The sequence below is a fragment of the Rhinolophus hipposideros genome, assembly GCF_964194185.1.
Source record: "Rhinolophus hipposideros genome assembly, chromosome: 7".
In the NCBI taxonomy this organism is placed as follows: Eukaryota; Metazoa; Chordata; class Mammalia; order Chiroptera; family Rhinolophidae; genus Rhinolophus; species Rhinolophus hipposideros.
Genome location: NC_138053.1, coordinates 37,093,743 through 37,106,970, shown reverse-complemented (window position 1 = coordinate 37,106,970; position 13,228 = coordinate 37,093,743). Strand labels below are relative to the sequence as shown.

Here is a 13,228-nt window from a genome sequence, read left to right as displayed (position 1 = left end):
ATTAAAATTGCCAATATGCTAGTAATTTTGTTTTTCTTAAACAGTAATGATCTATTAAAGTGTCTAAAAATTGTTTAGCCCATGATTTATTTTTACTGAGTTTCTGTTATATAATGACTGCATTATTATTCACTTTACAATATGTTTTAAAGACCATAATCTTCTTGCTACTTGCTTCTGTCAGTTCTCTTCAACATGAGTCTATTGTAAGTTTGTTTGGTTTGTGTGTTGTTGTTTTTTTTCTCATTTTACTAAGTCCTCAAAAAACCAGGCAGCCAATCACGGTGGATAATAGTAGAGATCTAGAATCAGATTGCTAACTTTTGAATACTAATTTCTCTATTTAATACTAACCTGTAGCAGTATAATCTTGGGAAAACTTCTAAACTAATGAACTGTAATTTCTTTGTTGTGAGGGTAAAATGAAATAATATGTGTAGAAAAGAGCTAAACAGTAGGTCTGATACTTCATTCGTTAGAAAGGCCTGCTCTCAAAGTTGGCCCTTCACTGACATCTGGGAACTTGAATTTCTGGAGTGTTCCCTACATTCTCTAACTGATAAAGTGATTTCCCGTGTACCTACAGTGTTTGTACAGTGTTGTTTATGCTGACCACCTGCTTTCACTCTGGGATTCTATACATTTGGTACGTGCTAGGAAGAGGGTGTCTACATGATCTGCCCAATAACTTGGGTCACAGACTATAAGAGAATAAATTTCTGTCTCTAATGAGTCTCTAATGAGCTTCCCTGGTAGGCAGCACTGCATAGGTATTGTCACAGTTAGATGCTGGATGAATTAAGTATGCCCTTTGTGACACTGCTTGGAAACTCATACCTGCTTTCCTATGGACTTATTCTAGCATTTTTTCCCCTTTGCTGATTTTGCTTTGTGTCCTTTCACTGTAATAAGTCATAGCCATGAGTACAACTATTTGCTGCATCCCATGCGTCCTTCTAGTGAATTTGGGTGTGATCTGGGGGGGGGGGCTCCCAACACGTATGATTCCTGGCACAAATATACATTAAGACCTTAGAGCAGTACCTCTTGCCTAACAGGTGTTAATTGAGAATTATGGCAATAATAGTAGGGATGAGGACAATGCTAATGATGATGATAAGTAAGAACCAGAAAAATAAATTCGATAAAATAATGGTGAGTGTAGTGAGATAAATAGTGTTTCTTAAAACTTCATGTCCGCCTAGAACTTCAGAATGTGACCTTATTCGGAAATACATCCTATTTGCAGATGTAATTAGTTAAGGATTGCAGGTGAAATCACCCCAATCCAATGACGAGTGTCCTTATTCTAAGAGAAAAAGAGACAGACACTGAGTAAGCCGTGTGAAGAAAGAGACTGCGATGGGAGTGATCACAGCTACCAGCAAAAAAAAGAAAAATACGACAGATTGCCAGGAGTTACCAGAAACTAGGAAGAAGCAAGGAAGAATTCTTCCCTAGAGCCTGTAGACAGAGCATGACCATGCTGATACCTTGATTTCAGATTTCTAGCCTCCAAAAATGTGAAAGAATAAATTTCTGTTGTTTTAAGCCACCCAGTATATGGTAATTTGTTATAGCAGCCGTAGGAAATTAGTACAACAAATTTTGGGTAAACAGATACTAAAATAATCTAGAAGAATCTGAGTAGAGAAGGTCTTCAAATAATGTCTGTTTGTTTGCCATCATTTCATTAATGCTGAGATGCTCTAGGAGCATACTGCTTGCTTGTATCAACTGGTAAAATTGGTTTCATTCCACTTGTATGTCATTTCACTTCAAGTCACAGAAATGATTGAGGACATTAATGAGGATCTACTGTATTAATCTAGCTCTTCTGGTTAATGTTAAATATCTTTCCTTTTCTGTCTTCCACAAGCTAAACAATATCCATACTGGAAACCCCAAAGTAATCCTGACATCTCTTGCCCACCTAGTCTTCTAATCATTACCAAATATTGTCAGCTCTACTTCTAAAATATTTCTCCAATTTGTTCACATCTCATCATCTCCACCAAGCTACTATTACCTTTTGCCTAAACTATTGGAATGGCCTTCTAATTCTTTTCTTCTATCTGACTCATTTTCCATAAGTGGGTAGTGTGATCTTTTAAAAATATACATCTGATTGAATGACTTACCTGCTTAAAATCTTTCACCAGTTTTTCTTTGCAGGTAGGCTAAAATCTCAAATCCACAACACTGTTTCTAAGATCCTGCATAATCTAGCCCCTGCCTATCTTCAGTCTCATTTCGTGCCCCTCTTTCTCTCCCTCAGTACACACTTGGTTATTCTTTAATTTCTTTAACATGATTTTTACTACCTCTGGACCATTTCACAAGCTAGTCCTTCTGTGCAAAATGCTCTTCCCTTACTCTGCCTGGCTAACATAGCAGAAAGAAAGTGTGGGAGGGGAGGTAAGTGTGGTAGAACGAGCACAGGCTTTCAGTCTGTAAGAACCATTAGACGCCCAGGTTCCCTGCTTACCATCCTTGAGACCACCATGGTAATTATACATGTTCTCAATTCATATAGCTTAATGTTTTTCTGAAGCCAGTTCACAATAGGCCACTTTTTTAATATTCTCAAACAAATGAAAAATAATAGGCCTACTTCCAAACTGAGAGAATTGCTATGGGAAAAACTCTTAAGTTTGAGCCTCTTGGCAAACAGCAAAAGGAAGCAAATCATAGGCTGCTAACACCACTCTTCCTATTCCCTGTCAGGCCAGCAGACAAGCGTCACAGGCTTTCTAAATAGAGAGCAGAGCAACAGCACTCAAGAACAGCAACCATACAGCTCTCTGTCAGTCCCGCAGGATTCCGCAGCCTAATGAATAAGTCTGTATTTACCTGAATATATCTACTATTATTTTATATCTAAGATCATATATACCTTTAGGTCAGTTTTCTCCATACTAAAGATGCGGTTATTTTATTCTTTTACAGTAGAGAAAGACATGCATTCCTTTGGTCATTTTAGAAGCTTTGTTAGAACCCCCCTCCCGCTCACCACCCCCCCACACACCTTATTATTTATTGATATTCAGTATCTAGAACAGCTTAAATAATTCTGGGTGCATTCTCAGCATGATATTTTATAATAGTGGAAGCGCCTGCTGTTTTGTTTTGTTTTGTTATTCTGCACCACTCACTTCTGATAACCAGCAGATTCTCGGCTAAACAGCAGCCTATGGGGCTGCCTTCAGCTTGATGTCTGCCATAACTGCTACATCAGTTTCTTGTAACACGAGTGATAGTAGCTCTGAGCCTACATCGTCATTCCAGTTCTTGGATTTTTTCCCCCCATTTAATTACTAAAGTTTAATGTATTACATTTAGTTGTCCAAAATAAAGTTTATCTCCTACTTTTCCAGTGTTAGCCATTTAAGAATTTGGAAGTTTGTCTCAATCTGCTTGAGAAGAGTCTGAAACTATTTAATAATGTGGAGATTTAACTTTTCTAACTTAATTAACTTTAGCATTAGCCAGGTGTGACCTAACTGAAGAGACTTATGGTTTAAAAGGAGAGGTTAAAACAAAGTCTAGATAATTACAATACATGGTGAGTTCTGCTTAAAGTAGGGAGCAATCACATCAATTGTTTAAGGGGTGGGAGAAAAGGCTATAAGGTACTAGATTTAACCTATTCTAAGGTGCACAATATTTCACAATTTAAAATGTCTAAAATTGCAATGCATCTTACAATTGATAATTACAAAATTCCCTTACATATTGGCAACATTTTTTCTTAACAGTATGCATTTTTTTAAAAAGTACATTAATAGCATTTTAGAGTTAATGAACTCTCATAGGAGTAGAACATCACCAGACTTAAATGGAGGACAGGAAAGAGACACTTCTGAACAAAGGCATCCAAGTACAGGCTTTGAAGATTAAGGAAGGAGGACTTGTATAACAGACTCGGGCAGCTGGCAGAAAATAACCTGCATTTCTCATCAGAGACGATGATTCGATAGTCTCTATAAAGTGTTGGTTCTCTGAAAAAATAATAATTATCCTGGAATTGTTCTGTTCTATTCTTTCCGTCCTTGAACAGAACTCACTGGGCTAATTAGCCAAATTTCAGTTATCTAACAGATTATAAATAATTCAGACATGTCGTGTGTCACCCATGCCCCCATTACCATTCAAATCAACTAATTTAAAATGTGTTGACTGAATTTCTTTGATCAAAGTAACCCAGAGAATAATGATCTCTATCATTTATTAAGCTCTTACTATCTATTAGGCACTGCATTTGGTTTGAGAGAAAATATTGCCAGAAAAGTCACTATGTATCTTTCTAAACTTGCAAAATCATATATTCAGAAATACAGATTGAAGATTTAACATCTTTTAGCAGGCAAAGGAACGTTTTGCAAATTTATCAAACATTAATTATGACTATAGCAGCCCCCAAATTAGATTTCTTAGCAATGAAATCATTTAACTACTTACAAGCATGATAGACATAAGTGTGTACCTTTCATAAGTCTTCTATTCATAGGTTAAATTGGGTCAGATTTGCACTCAGTATGGTAGTGTGAACATGCTATTTCTTTTCATTAAGTTCTTTTGTTTGGGAGATTAGTCACTTGAGCTCACCTACATAAGACTGGGGGGGTATACCGGATAGAGAAGATGTGATCACAATGTAAGAATTGGCATCAGTGTAAGGGATTCAAATTATCACTCCAAGAACAGGGGCTATAGTTACACTAGTCTCAAGAGATGGAACTGAGGAGTCAATGTGAATTTAATACAGCTTTAAGGACTTCAGTAGCAGGAGTTAGGGGAACTTTATTCTAGTTTTCTGTCATTAACAGGACTATGACTTGTTTCTCTCTGCTCTGGATCTTTTCTCAATTATATCACCTCCTGCCATACCTTTGACATGCATGACCCTTTTTGACTCAGGCTGCATCTCCTTCTTTATGACTTTTCCTCTACCTCATTCATAGCTGCATTCTGGGTAACTTCCAGTTAGTTACCTGACTTCTTTCCAAATTCAAATTCCATAAATAAGAAAGATAGTCCCAACTGGTACTTTATCCCAGACCCCATCATAATCTCTGACCAGGTTAAGGACCTAAGGATCTGGTCCTCAGGTCAGTGCCTTCCCCAGGCCAATCAAACTCTTACCCTCTTAATTTGCCAGCTTATCTAGATTCTTGGAGGAGCCAGAAAAGAGGAAAAAATGAACATTATGAGAAAGGAACCTTTACCTTCAACCATAATCTTCTCCCTGCTGCCCTAGTAATGCTGAAATGATGTGTTGTATCTCTAATTGAGTACCAGCAGTTACAGGAATCACGCCAAAGTTACACATAACCATGAATAGACAAAAGAAGATGCCGCTAAGATGGTCACTTCGCTGGCTCTCCTCACAACCAGCCCCATTCTTAGGTGTGGTCAGAAAGGAACCTCATTAAAGAAACAAAAGACACCTTTGTTGCCCTCATCACTTAGGAAGTTCCAAGGGAGCTCTGTGCTGCAAAGACCAACTATCTATTTCTTATTATAAATCACAGTATTACACCTGGCAACTAGTTAGGTTGTATTACAAACTTGCTTGTAATTTTCTTGCTTCCTATAATAATTCATCAGCCATATTTTCCCATGTAAAACTCCTTGGTTGAAAAGAAACCACTTTGGTTCCTCAATATCTGTACGAATCTCAGTGTCCTGTTTTTTAACATCCTGGAGCTCTAGCACAAGTACTGTTGATGTAATAAACCCCTAACATCCCACTCCCCTGCAATAACTCTAATAATCATCACATATAGTGAGATTTCAGCAATGACTTAAGCGAAAGACTGGGAAACTGTTATATTTTTTCTAGAGCTATGATAAATTTTATAAACCTTACTATTTTAGGGTTTTCCTTGTGCTAGACAGAATTAATTAGAATCTGTTAGCTGTAATTCCAGTGAAATTCTAGTTTTCATTATATTTATCGAAACATATTGAATGCCTACTATAAAAAAATTATATGTTTATTATGGCTACTTAAATTTCTTTACCTGCCTTCAAAAGGCAGATAAAAGTTCTACATTAGCTCATCTATGGGCCATTGGTCATTTTATATGGTTTGAAATTTTCCTTATATGGAGTATTGTGTCTCAATATAAAATATTCTTCCTTTCTACATTGGTATCTGAATTTTTAAAACTCTTAATTGATAGGGTACTACAGAGGTGCTTGCCTCAATTGAAACTTATGAAAATAAGCTTATTAGAAATGTCAAGAACTGCTTCCTAAACAATTATGCCAACTAAATACACTTATACATTGATTGAGAAAGAGTAGTACTAAGTATTGCTACTTGCCAAGTAGTTAAATAAGACAGACTAAAGATTTAGAGAAACTGAATTGATTGAATTGTTTAATTTTTAAATCAGCTAATAAAAATATAGATTATAATTCATAAGAAATTTCCATCACTATTAGCTTAGACAGCTAAGATCATAGTTTAAATTATTCTTATAATGTGAAAAGATACAGCTGGAAACAATTTAAAACATGAAACTTCAGAAACACATAAGGTGCACACAGGATATAGTATTTTTAAAATATAAAGATTTATTGATAGGAGAAAATTATAGTAGCTTTGGATTAGAAATACTATTTCTCTTTTTCTAAGAGAAAAAAAAAAGACAAAACGCTAGAAAATTCAGAAATACTAGGAATCCAAAACATCTTTTATTTTGCTAAATGTCTTTCTAAATAATCTTAAAGAACACATGGTTGAATATTTATTCTTGTTATTTTTTTCCTGATTTTTGAATTTACAATTCTTGATAACTTTCTTAATGAGATCTCATGTAATTAGTCTCAATATTTACATGATTGAATCTAAAAATCAATTTCCATATTACTTTCTTATGTTTATATAGTGGTACCTCGGTTTTTCGAACATAATCTGTTCCGGAAGACTGTCCGAGTTGTAAAACGTTCGAATACCAAGGCACAGTTTCCCCATAGAACGTAATGTAAAATGGATTAATCCCTTCCAGACCTTTAAAATCAACCCCTAAAACAGCAATTTAGCATGAATTTTACTATCTAATGATACCATATATCCATAAAATTTATGAAATGTTCGTCAACAGAGACGTTCAAAAACCAAGGTACTACTGTACTTAGTTTTTGAAACTTTTTTAATACCTTACAGTGTATCTGTCTTTTTGCCCCCTCAGCAATCGTGTGGAAGCATGGACAAGAGATGTTGCTTTCTTACTCAGACAAGAAGGCAGGCCTATGGTTAATCTTATCCCTAAAAAGACTCAAGTAAGAGTAATGGAAGGGGACTGGGAGACTACAGACAGAGCAGTAAATTGGTTAAGAAAAGAAGCAGTTAATAACACTCAACCATTTGTTCTGTATTTGGGATTAAATTTACCACACCCTTATCCTTCACCATCTTCAGGAGAAAATTTTGGATCTTCAACATTTCACACATCTCTTTATTGGCTTAAAAAAGTAAGTACTCTAAGTATGCTCAAAAGTAGAATTTAACATTGTATCAGTAAGTCACTGGTATTTATTCACTAATTCTTTTGTTACCATATTTAAAGAAAATTTTGAAAATTGTATATTCTCATTAAATCAAATTGACCAACAATTGGTTGACAAAAATTGAAGGGGTAATTTTACAGAAATAAGTGTTACAACTTAGAAACATATTTCTGAATTAGATACATTTACATATAATATGAAGTCTAACAATTAAGTTTGCAAATTTATTGCAATGATGTTGCCAACCTTTTTTTATATCAAAGGGATTATTCATTATGAATTTGTACCAACTGGACAAACAGTTAACCAAGTTTATTATTTGGAAGTGCTTAAAATGTTGCGTGAAAAAGTTAGACGACCTGAACTTTTCGCCAACAATTCATGGCTCTTGCATCACGACAATGCACCAGCTCACACAGCACTGTCTGTGAGGGAGTTTTTAGCCAGAAAACAGATAACTGTATTGGAACACCTCCCTACTCACCTGATCTGGCCCCCAATGACTTCTTTCTTTACCTGAAGGTAAAGGAAATATTGAAAGGAAGACATTTTGATGACATTCAGGACATCAAGGGTAATATGACAACAGCTCTGATGGCCATTCCAGAAAAAGAGTTCCAAAATTGCTTTGAAGAATGGACTAGGCGTTGGTGTTGGTGCACAGCTTCCCAAGGGGAGTACTTCTAAGGTGACCATAGTGATATTCAGCAATGAGGTATGTAGCACTTTTTGTAGGATGAATTCGCAAACTTAATTGTCAGACCTCATACATCTATAAAAAGAGAAACTGAAAGACATTCTCTAAGGAGTGCAGGCAGTGTTCATTTTGCATAGTTCAGGATCACAAAAATAACCATATAAGTAGAGACTACAAAGAGATCTTTTTAATTATTATTAGTTTCGGGTGTACAAAACAATGTAATAATTAGACATTTACACCCTTCACGAAGTGATAACAAAAAGATCTTGATAATCAATTGGGGAAAATGACCCATTTTACTAGGACTCTTAAAAACATTTGTGAAAACATTTAAAACTCCTATTTTGGGTTACAAATGTATAGGGAAATGAAAAAATTAGTAAAACTAATATTTATTTAATGCATTGTAACTGAAAATACTAGAAACACTGAAAGTTAAAGTGTTTTGGTTTTTGTAAAAAGACATATCAAGAGTAGTTTGAACAGCGCTTGCCTTCTCATTATGTAATTTAGATACAGAGCAAGCATCTTTTCTATGTCTCGGCAAATTGTCATATTCCTTTCTAAATTTGGATCACTTTCCACAATTTTACCCTTGCACTTTCAATGTTGTGATATATTTCTGAGAGTTCCTTTAATGTGAAGATTTTTGCCACTGTCACTTCCCCTAGGTCATGTTTATCCTTTCTTTGCAGTGACCTTTCTCATTTATATAAATAAATGTACCTTCAGTAAGTTTCTCTGACTGCACATCTAGTGTATCAAATGGCTGCCAGTCAATATTTCCAGCTCAGCTATTTCTTCTGTAACTGCAGTTAACGTTTGATTCAAATTTTATTTCCAGCGTTACCACTTTTTACTTCTTTATTGTACATTCACCTTTGTTGACCAATTCCCTCTTTTGATTATCTATTTTTATACAATGTCACATGAATTTATCACTGGGGACAGGAAGCAGCACAACTTTACTGTCTATGTATATATTGAATAAAAGACATGCAGTGACCAGAGACAGACTTTGAAAGAAATGACCTGATCAGTCACTGATTGCAATACACATCTGTAATTTATATAGTGATTTATAGATTAAAGAGCTAGCAGCATAGGAATGTGAAAGTTTGTATTTTATGCAATAACTCACAGTTAATATACCTTGGTAACTAAAATTGAACCCTGGTGTTATTTAACTGAACTGTGGTAACTGAAATATGTACATATCTGAACCATGCAAAGGCAGGGCTGCCTGTGTTTTTAAATGTTATCACCTTATATCAAATTTAAGTTACTTTAAAAACTCAGATCAGAAACACTATTTAGTGCACCCTATTTTAAAGGAAATAATGTCAGAGTTCTAAATACATCACGTCTTCTTAAAAAGTTCTAACTGGTTCCATCTAGAAAAATTTGTCTGGAGTCAGTACGAGCCTAATGAAATCAGTCAAATAACTTTTAAGTAAATAGTAAGTAGATACTTGAATTTTTTTAAAGTTATGTGACTAAAAGATATATATAACTTAAGTCTAGTCTTAATTGTTTGCACCAAAACTTTAAGCATTTATATATATTAAAAAGTTGTGTTTATTTTTAACAAACATTTGGCTCTCTCACTAGATAATGCCATTTTTACTAGTGAACTCTGGGAAAAAGGAGTCTAGAGTCTCTGGTTGTTTCTGAAATTTGAATTGATCATACAACTATATTAAAGTCCTTGGACACTTTTTCTATACTGTGTTATTTTCATTGACCCATATAATTTTTAAAATAACTTTTACAACTGTCTCACTATATATAAGACATTGATATATATAATACCTTTTGCATTATTGTGAGTATTAACAATTTGTTCCTAATTTATGTATTTGATTTACTATTTTCTTTACATAATTCATAACCATTCTTTTCTACTATCCTAAGTAATTAAAGTATGTATATCTAGTTCACCATACATAATTCTTGGAAGAGAGGAATATGACTACTTTGTTTTTCTTCCCTTTTTAGGTGTCTTATGATGCCATCAAAATCCCAAAGTGGTCGCCTCTGTCAGAAATGCACCCTATAGATTATTACTCTTCTTACACAAAAAACTGCACTGGGAAGTTTACAGAAAAGGAAATTAAGAATATTAGAGCATTTTATTATGCTATGTGTGCTGAGACAGACGCCATGCTTGGTAGGTAGTCTAATTAATAAGCAATTACATGAAGAAAAAGTATAGTAGTTTTCAAAAAAAACTGTTATGCTGGTTGGTAACTCGTACAAACATCCTCAGATCATTTCATATAAAAGTTGCTTTGATACTTCAGGTTTAGGATTATGACTCTTGATACATATAAAAATTGGATAATTTACATTAATAGTAGATAAAGCCTTTTCTATCTTAATTATTAATAAGTGTTTAGATTTGTTCACACATACAGGGTCATAGAAGGCTGTATTATCTGCTTAAACCAAAACCTTTTTCCAGCTTTAATCAGTAATGAGTTCAGGCATACCTCTTCTAATTGCACTTCACAAATGGGTTTGTTTTTTCACAAACTAAAGGCAAGACCCTCCACCAGCAAAAAGATTACAACTCACTTTATTACGATACTCACTTTATTGTGGTGGTCTGGAACCGAACCAGCAATGTCTCTAAGGTATGTCTGCACTCAGCCCAACAGGTACGTGACAGGTAATGGTAAGGCAGCTTAGGTTCTAGGAGATGAGACAATGTAGTTGTAGAATCTTGTGACTTCTTCCAGACTTGTAATAACTGCAAAACAAATCCATTTTCCCCAGATGCTTTAGAGTAAGGCTTAACTAAAGGGAAACTCAGTTTCCCCAGGTATATTCTGGTCCAGAATCATACTGAATTTCCTCGTCGAATTCAGCTCAAAACCAAACCTGTCTCCATAAGATGATAGTCAACAAAATGTTTTGCCTACTCACTTGTAGAGTTATAGCAATTTCCTCCTCAGATGTGGAGAAACCCCTGATTTAAAAAAATTACCATTTAAATAACAGTTCTTTTCATAAAACCATATAATTTATTTTGCAGCACATTGGAATGGAGCATAATTGCATTTGCAAGGTATAGGCAGCACCTCTTCTGTACAAAGTAAACCTCAGGAGTGAAGAAGTGAATGGCTGTTTCTTAAAAAGCAATAGAAAAGTAGAAAACAGAAAGGAAAACAGCCATATGGATAAATTACTTATAATATAGCAAGTATAATATGTATTAAAACAGTCAGAAGGACTTTCCAACTACTCAATCTTAAATGCAAATAAAATTTTATGTAACTTTCTGTAATCCCAAATCCACACAAATGTTGAATTATATTTATGTATTTTCTGATGTTAGTGATACTTACGAATTTGCACCCTGGGTATCTCTTTTGAAAGTTTGCAACTAACCATCCATCCCTATCGACTAAAGTGAAATAGCATATAATGTTGTGGCAGGGAGCATGGGAATACTACTCTTGAAATCTCTTCAGGAAAAAAGAGATGCAGCAGCTCACTTCAAGTTACAAATTTATGAAATACATTGTATCCTTGTGGTTAAATCTACAACTGGTCTGGTCACCAAATAGTATTTATTATCCTTCACTGTGTTTGTTCAACAAACATGTCATACCTCCTACGTGTCAGGCAGTACTCGTATGTTGGGTACTCGTGGTACTAAGTTGAATATTATTGTGAAATCATATATTAATTAAGAACACTGTAGGACTTACCTCACCTCAGGGCCTTGACATTCACTCTTCCCTCTGCCAGGGATGCCCTTCTCTTTGCTTTTTACATGGCTGGCTGTTGTCAGTCAGCTTCAGCTCAGATATCACCTCCTGTGGGAGATCTTCCCAAGCACTCTAAGTTAGTGTACCAGCCCCGTCAGCCTACGTACTCTGTACATTGTTTGTTTGCATCATAATCTTTAATTATTTTGTCTATTTACTTGTTTTCTGTCCATCTCCTTTGAAGAATACGAGCTTCATTCAGCCTTCCATCCTAGCTGCCTACCGTGTTTCTCTGAAAATAAGACCTAGCCGGACCATCAGCTCTAATGAATCTTTTGGAGCAAAAATTAACATAAGGGGCTGGGCCGGTGGCTCAGGCAGTTAGAGCTCCTAACTCCGAAGGCTGCCGGTTCTATTCCCACATGAGCCAGTGGGCTCTCAACCACAAGGTTGCCGGTTCAATTCCTCGAGTCCCACAAGGGATGGTGGGCTGCGCCCCCTGCAACTAGCAATGGCAACTGGACCTGAAGCTGAACTGCGCCCTCCACAACTAAGACTGAAAGGACAACAACTTGAAGCTGAACGGAACCCTCCACAACTAAGATTGAAAGGACAACAACTTGACTTGGAAAAAAGTCCTGGAAGTACATACTGTTCCCCAATAAAGTCCTGTTCCCTTCCCCAATAAAATCTTTAAAAAAAAAAAAAAAAAGAAGAGCATCCATCTCTTAAAAAAAAATTAATATAAGGCCTGGCATTATATTATATTGTATTATATTATATACCCAGTCTTATAGTAATATAAGACCAGGTATTATATTATATTAATTATATTATATTATATTATATTACACCTGATATTATAGTAAAATAAGACCAGGTCTCATATTAATTTTTGCTCCAGAAGACGCATTAGAGCTGACTGTCTGGCTAGGTCTTATTTTCGGGGAAATACGGTAGCTTTGCCACACGGTAAGAACTCAGTAAACATTTGTTGAATGAGTGCAAACACCAGCAATTATAATACGCTGTTGTAACTACAGCAGCTACAAGTTGTAGGAGTCTTGGAGTACAGGGTGATGCACTCCCTGGAGGAGCTGGAAATGCTTCACCAGGGAGGAAATGCTTGAACTGGGTCACAGGAAGAATGGATGTTTGCTACATAGATGGTGAGAGAAAGGGCATTTGACACAGAAGGCATAGTATGTACAGAGACAAGAAAGTCTAAATTAATTATTATTAGTTCCAGGAATACTACGTTGTTTAGGACTGTGGACGTTAAAGGTCTAGG

At 35.4% G+C, this 13,228-nt stretch overlaps 1 protein-coding gene across 2 annotated transcripts in view; it reads left to right on the top strand.

The window, feature by feature from the left end:
• The window catches only part of ARSK (arylsulfatase family member K), a 34,428-nt gene that overhangs the window by 10,052 nt on the left and 11,148 nt on the right, over positions 1 to 13,228 (top strand). For both annotated transcript variants that reach the window (XM_081053092.1, XM_081053093.1), the window contains exons 4-5: positions 7,203 to 7,485; positions 10,220 to 10,391. In XM_081053092.1, coding sequence (XP_080909218.1) covers positions 7,203 to 7,485; positions 10,220 to 10,391 — 455 coding nt within the window. The remainder of the gene's footprint in view (positions 1 to 7,202; positions 7,486 to 10,219; positions 10,392 to 13,228) is intronic.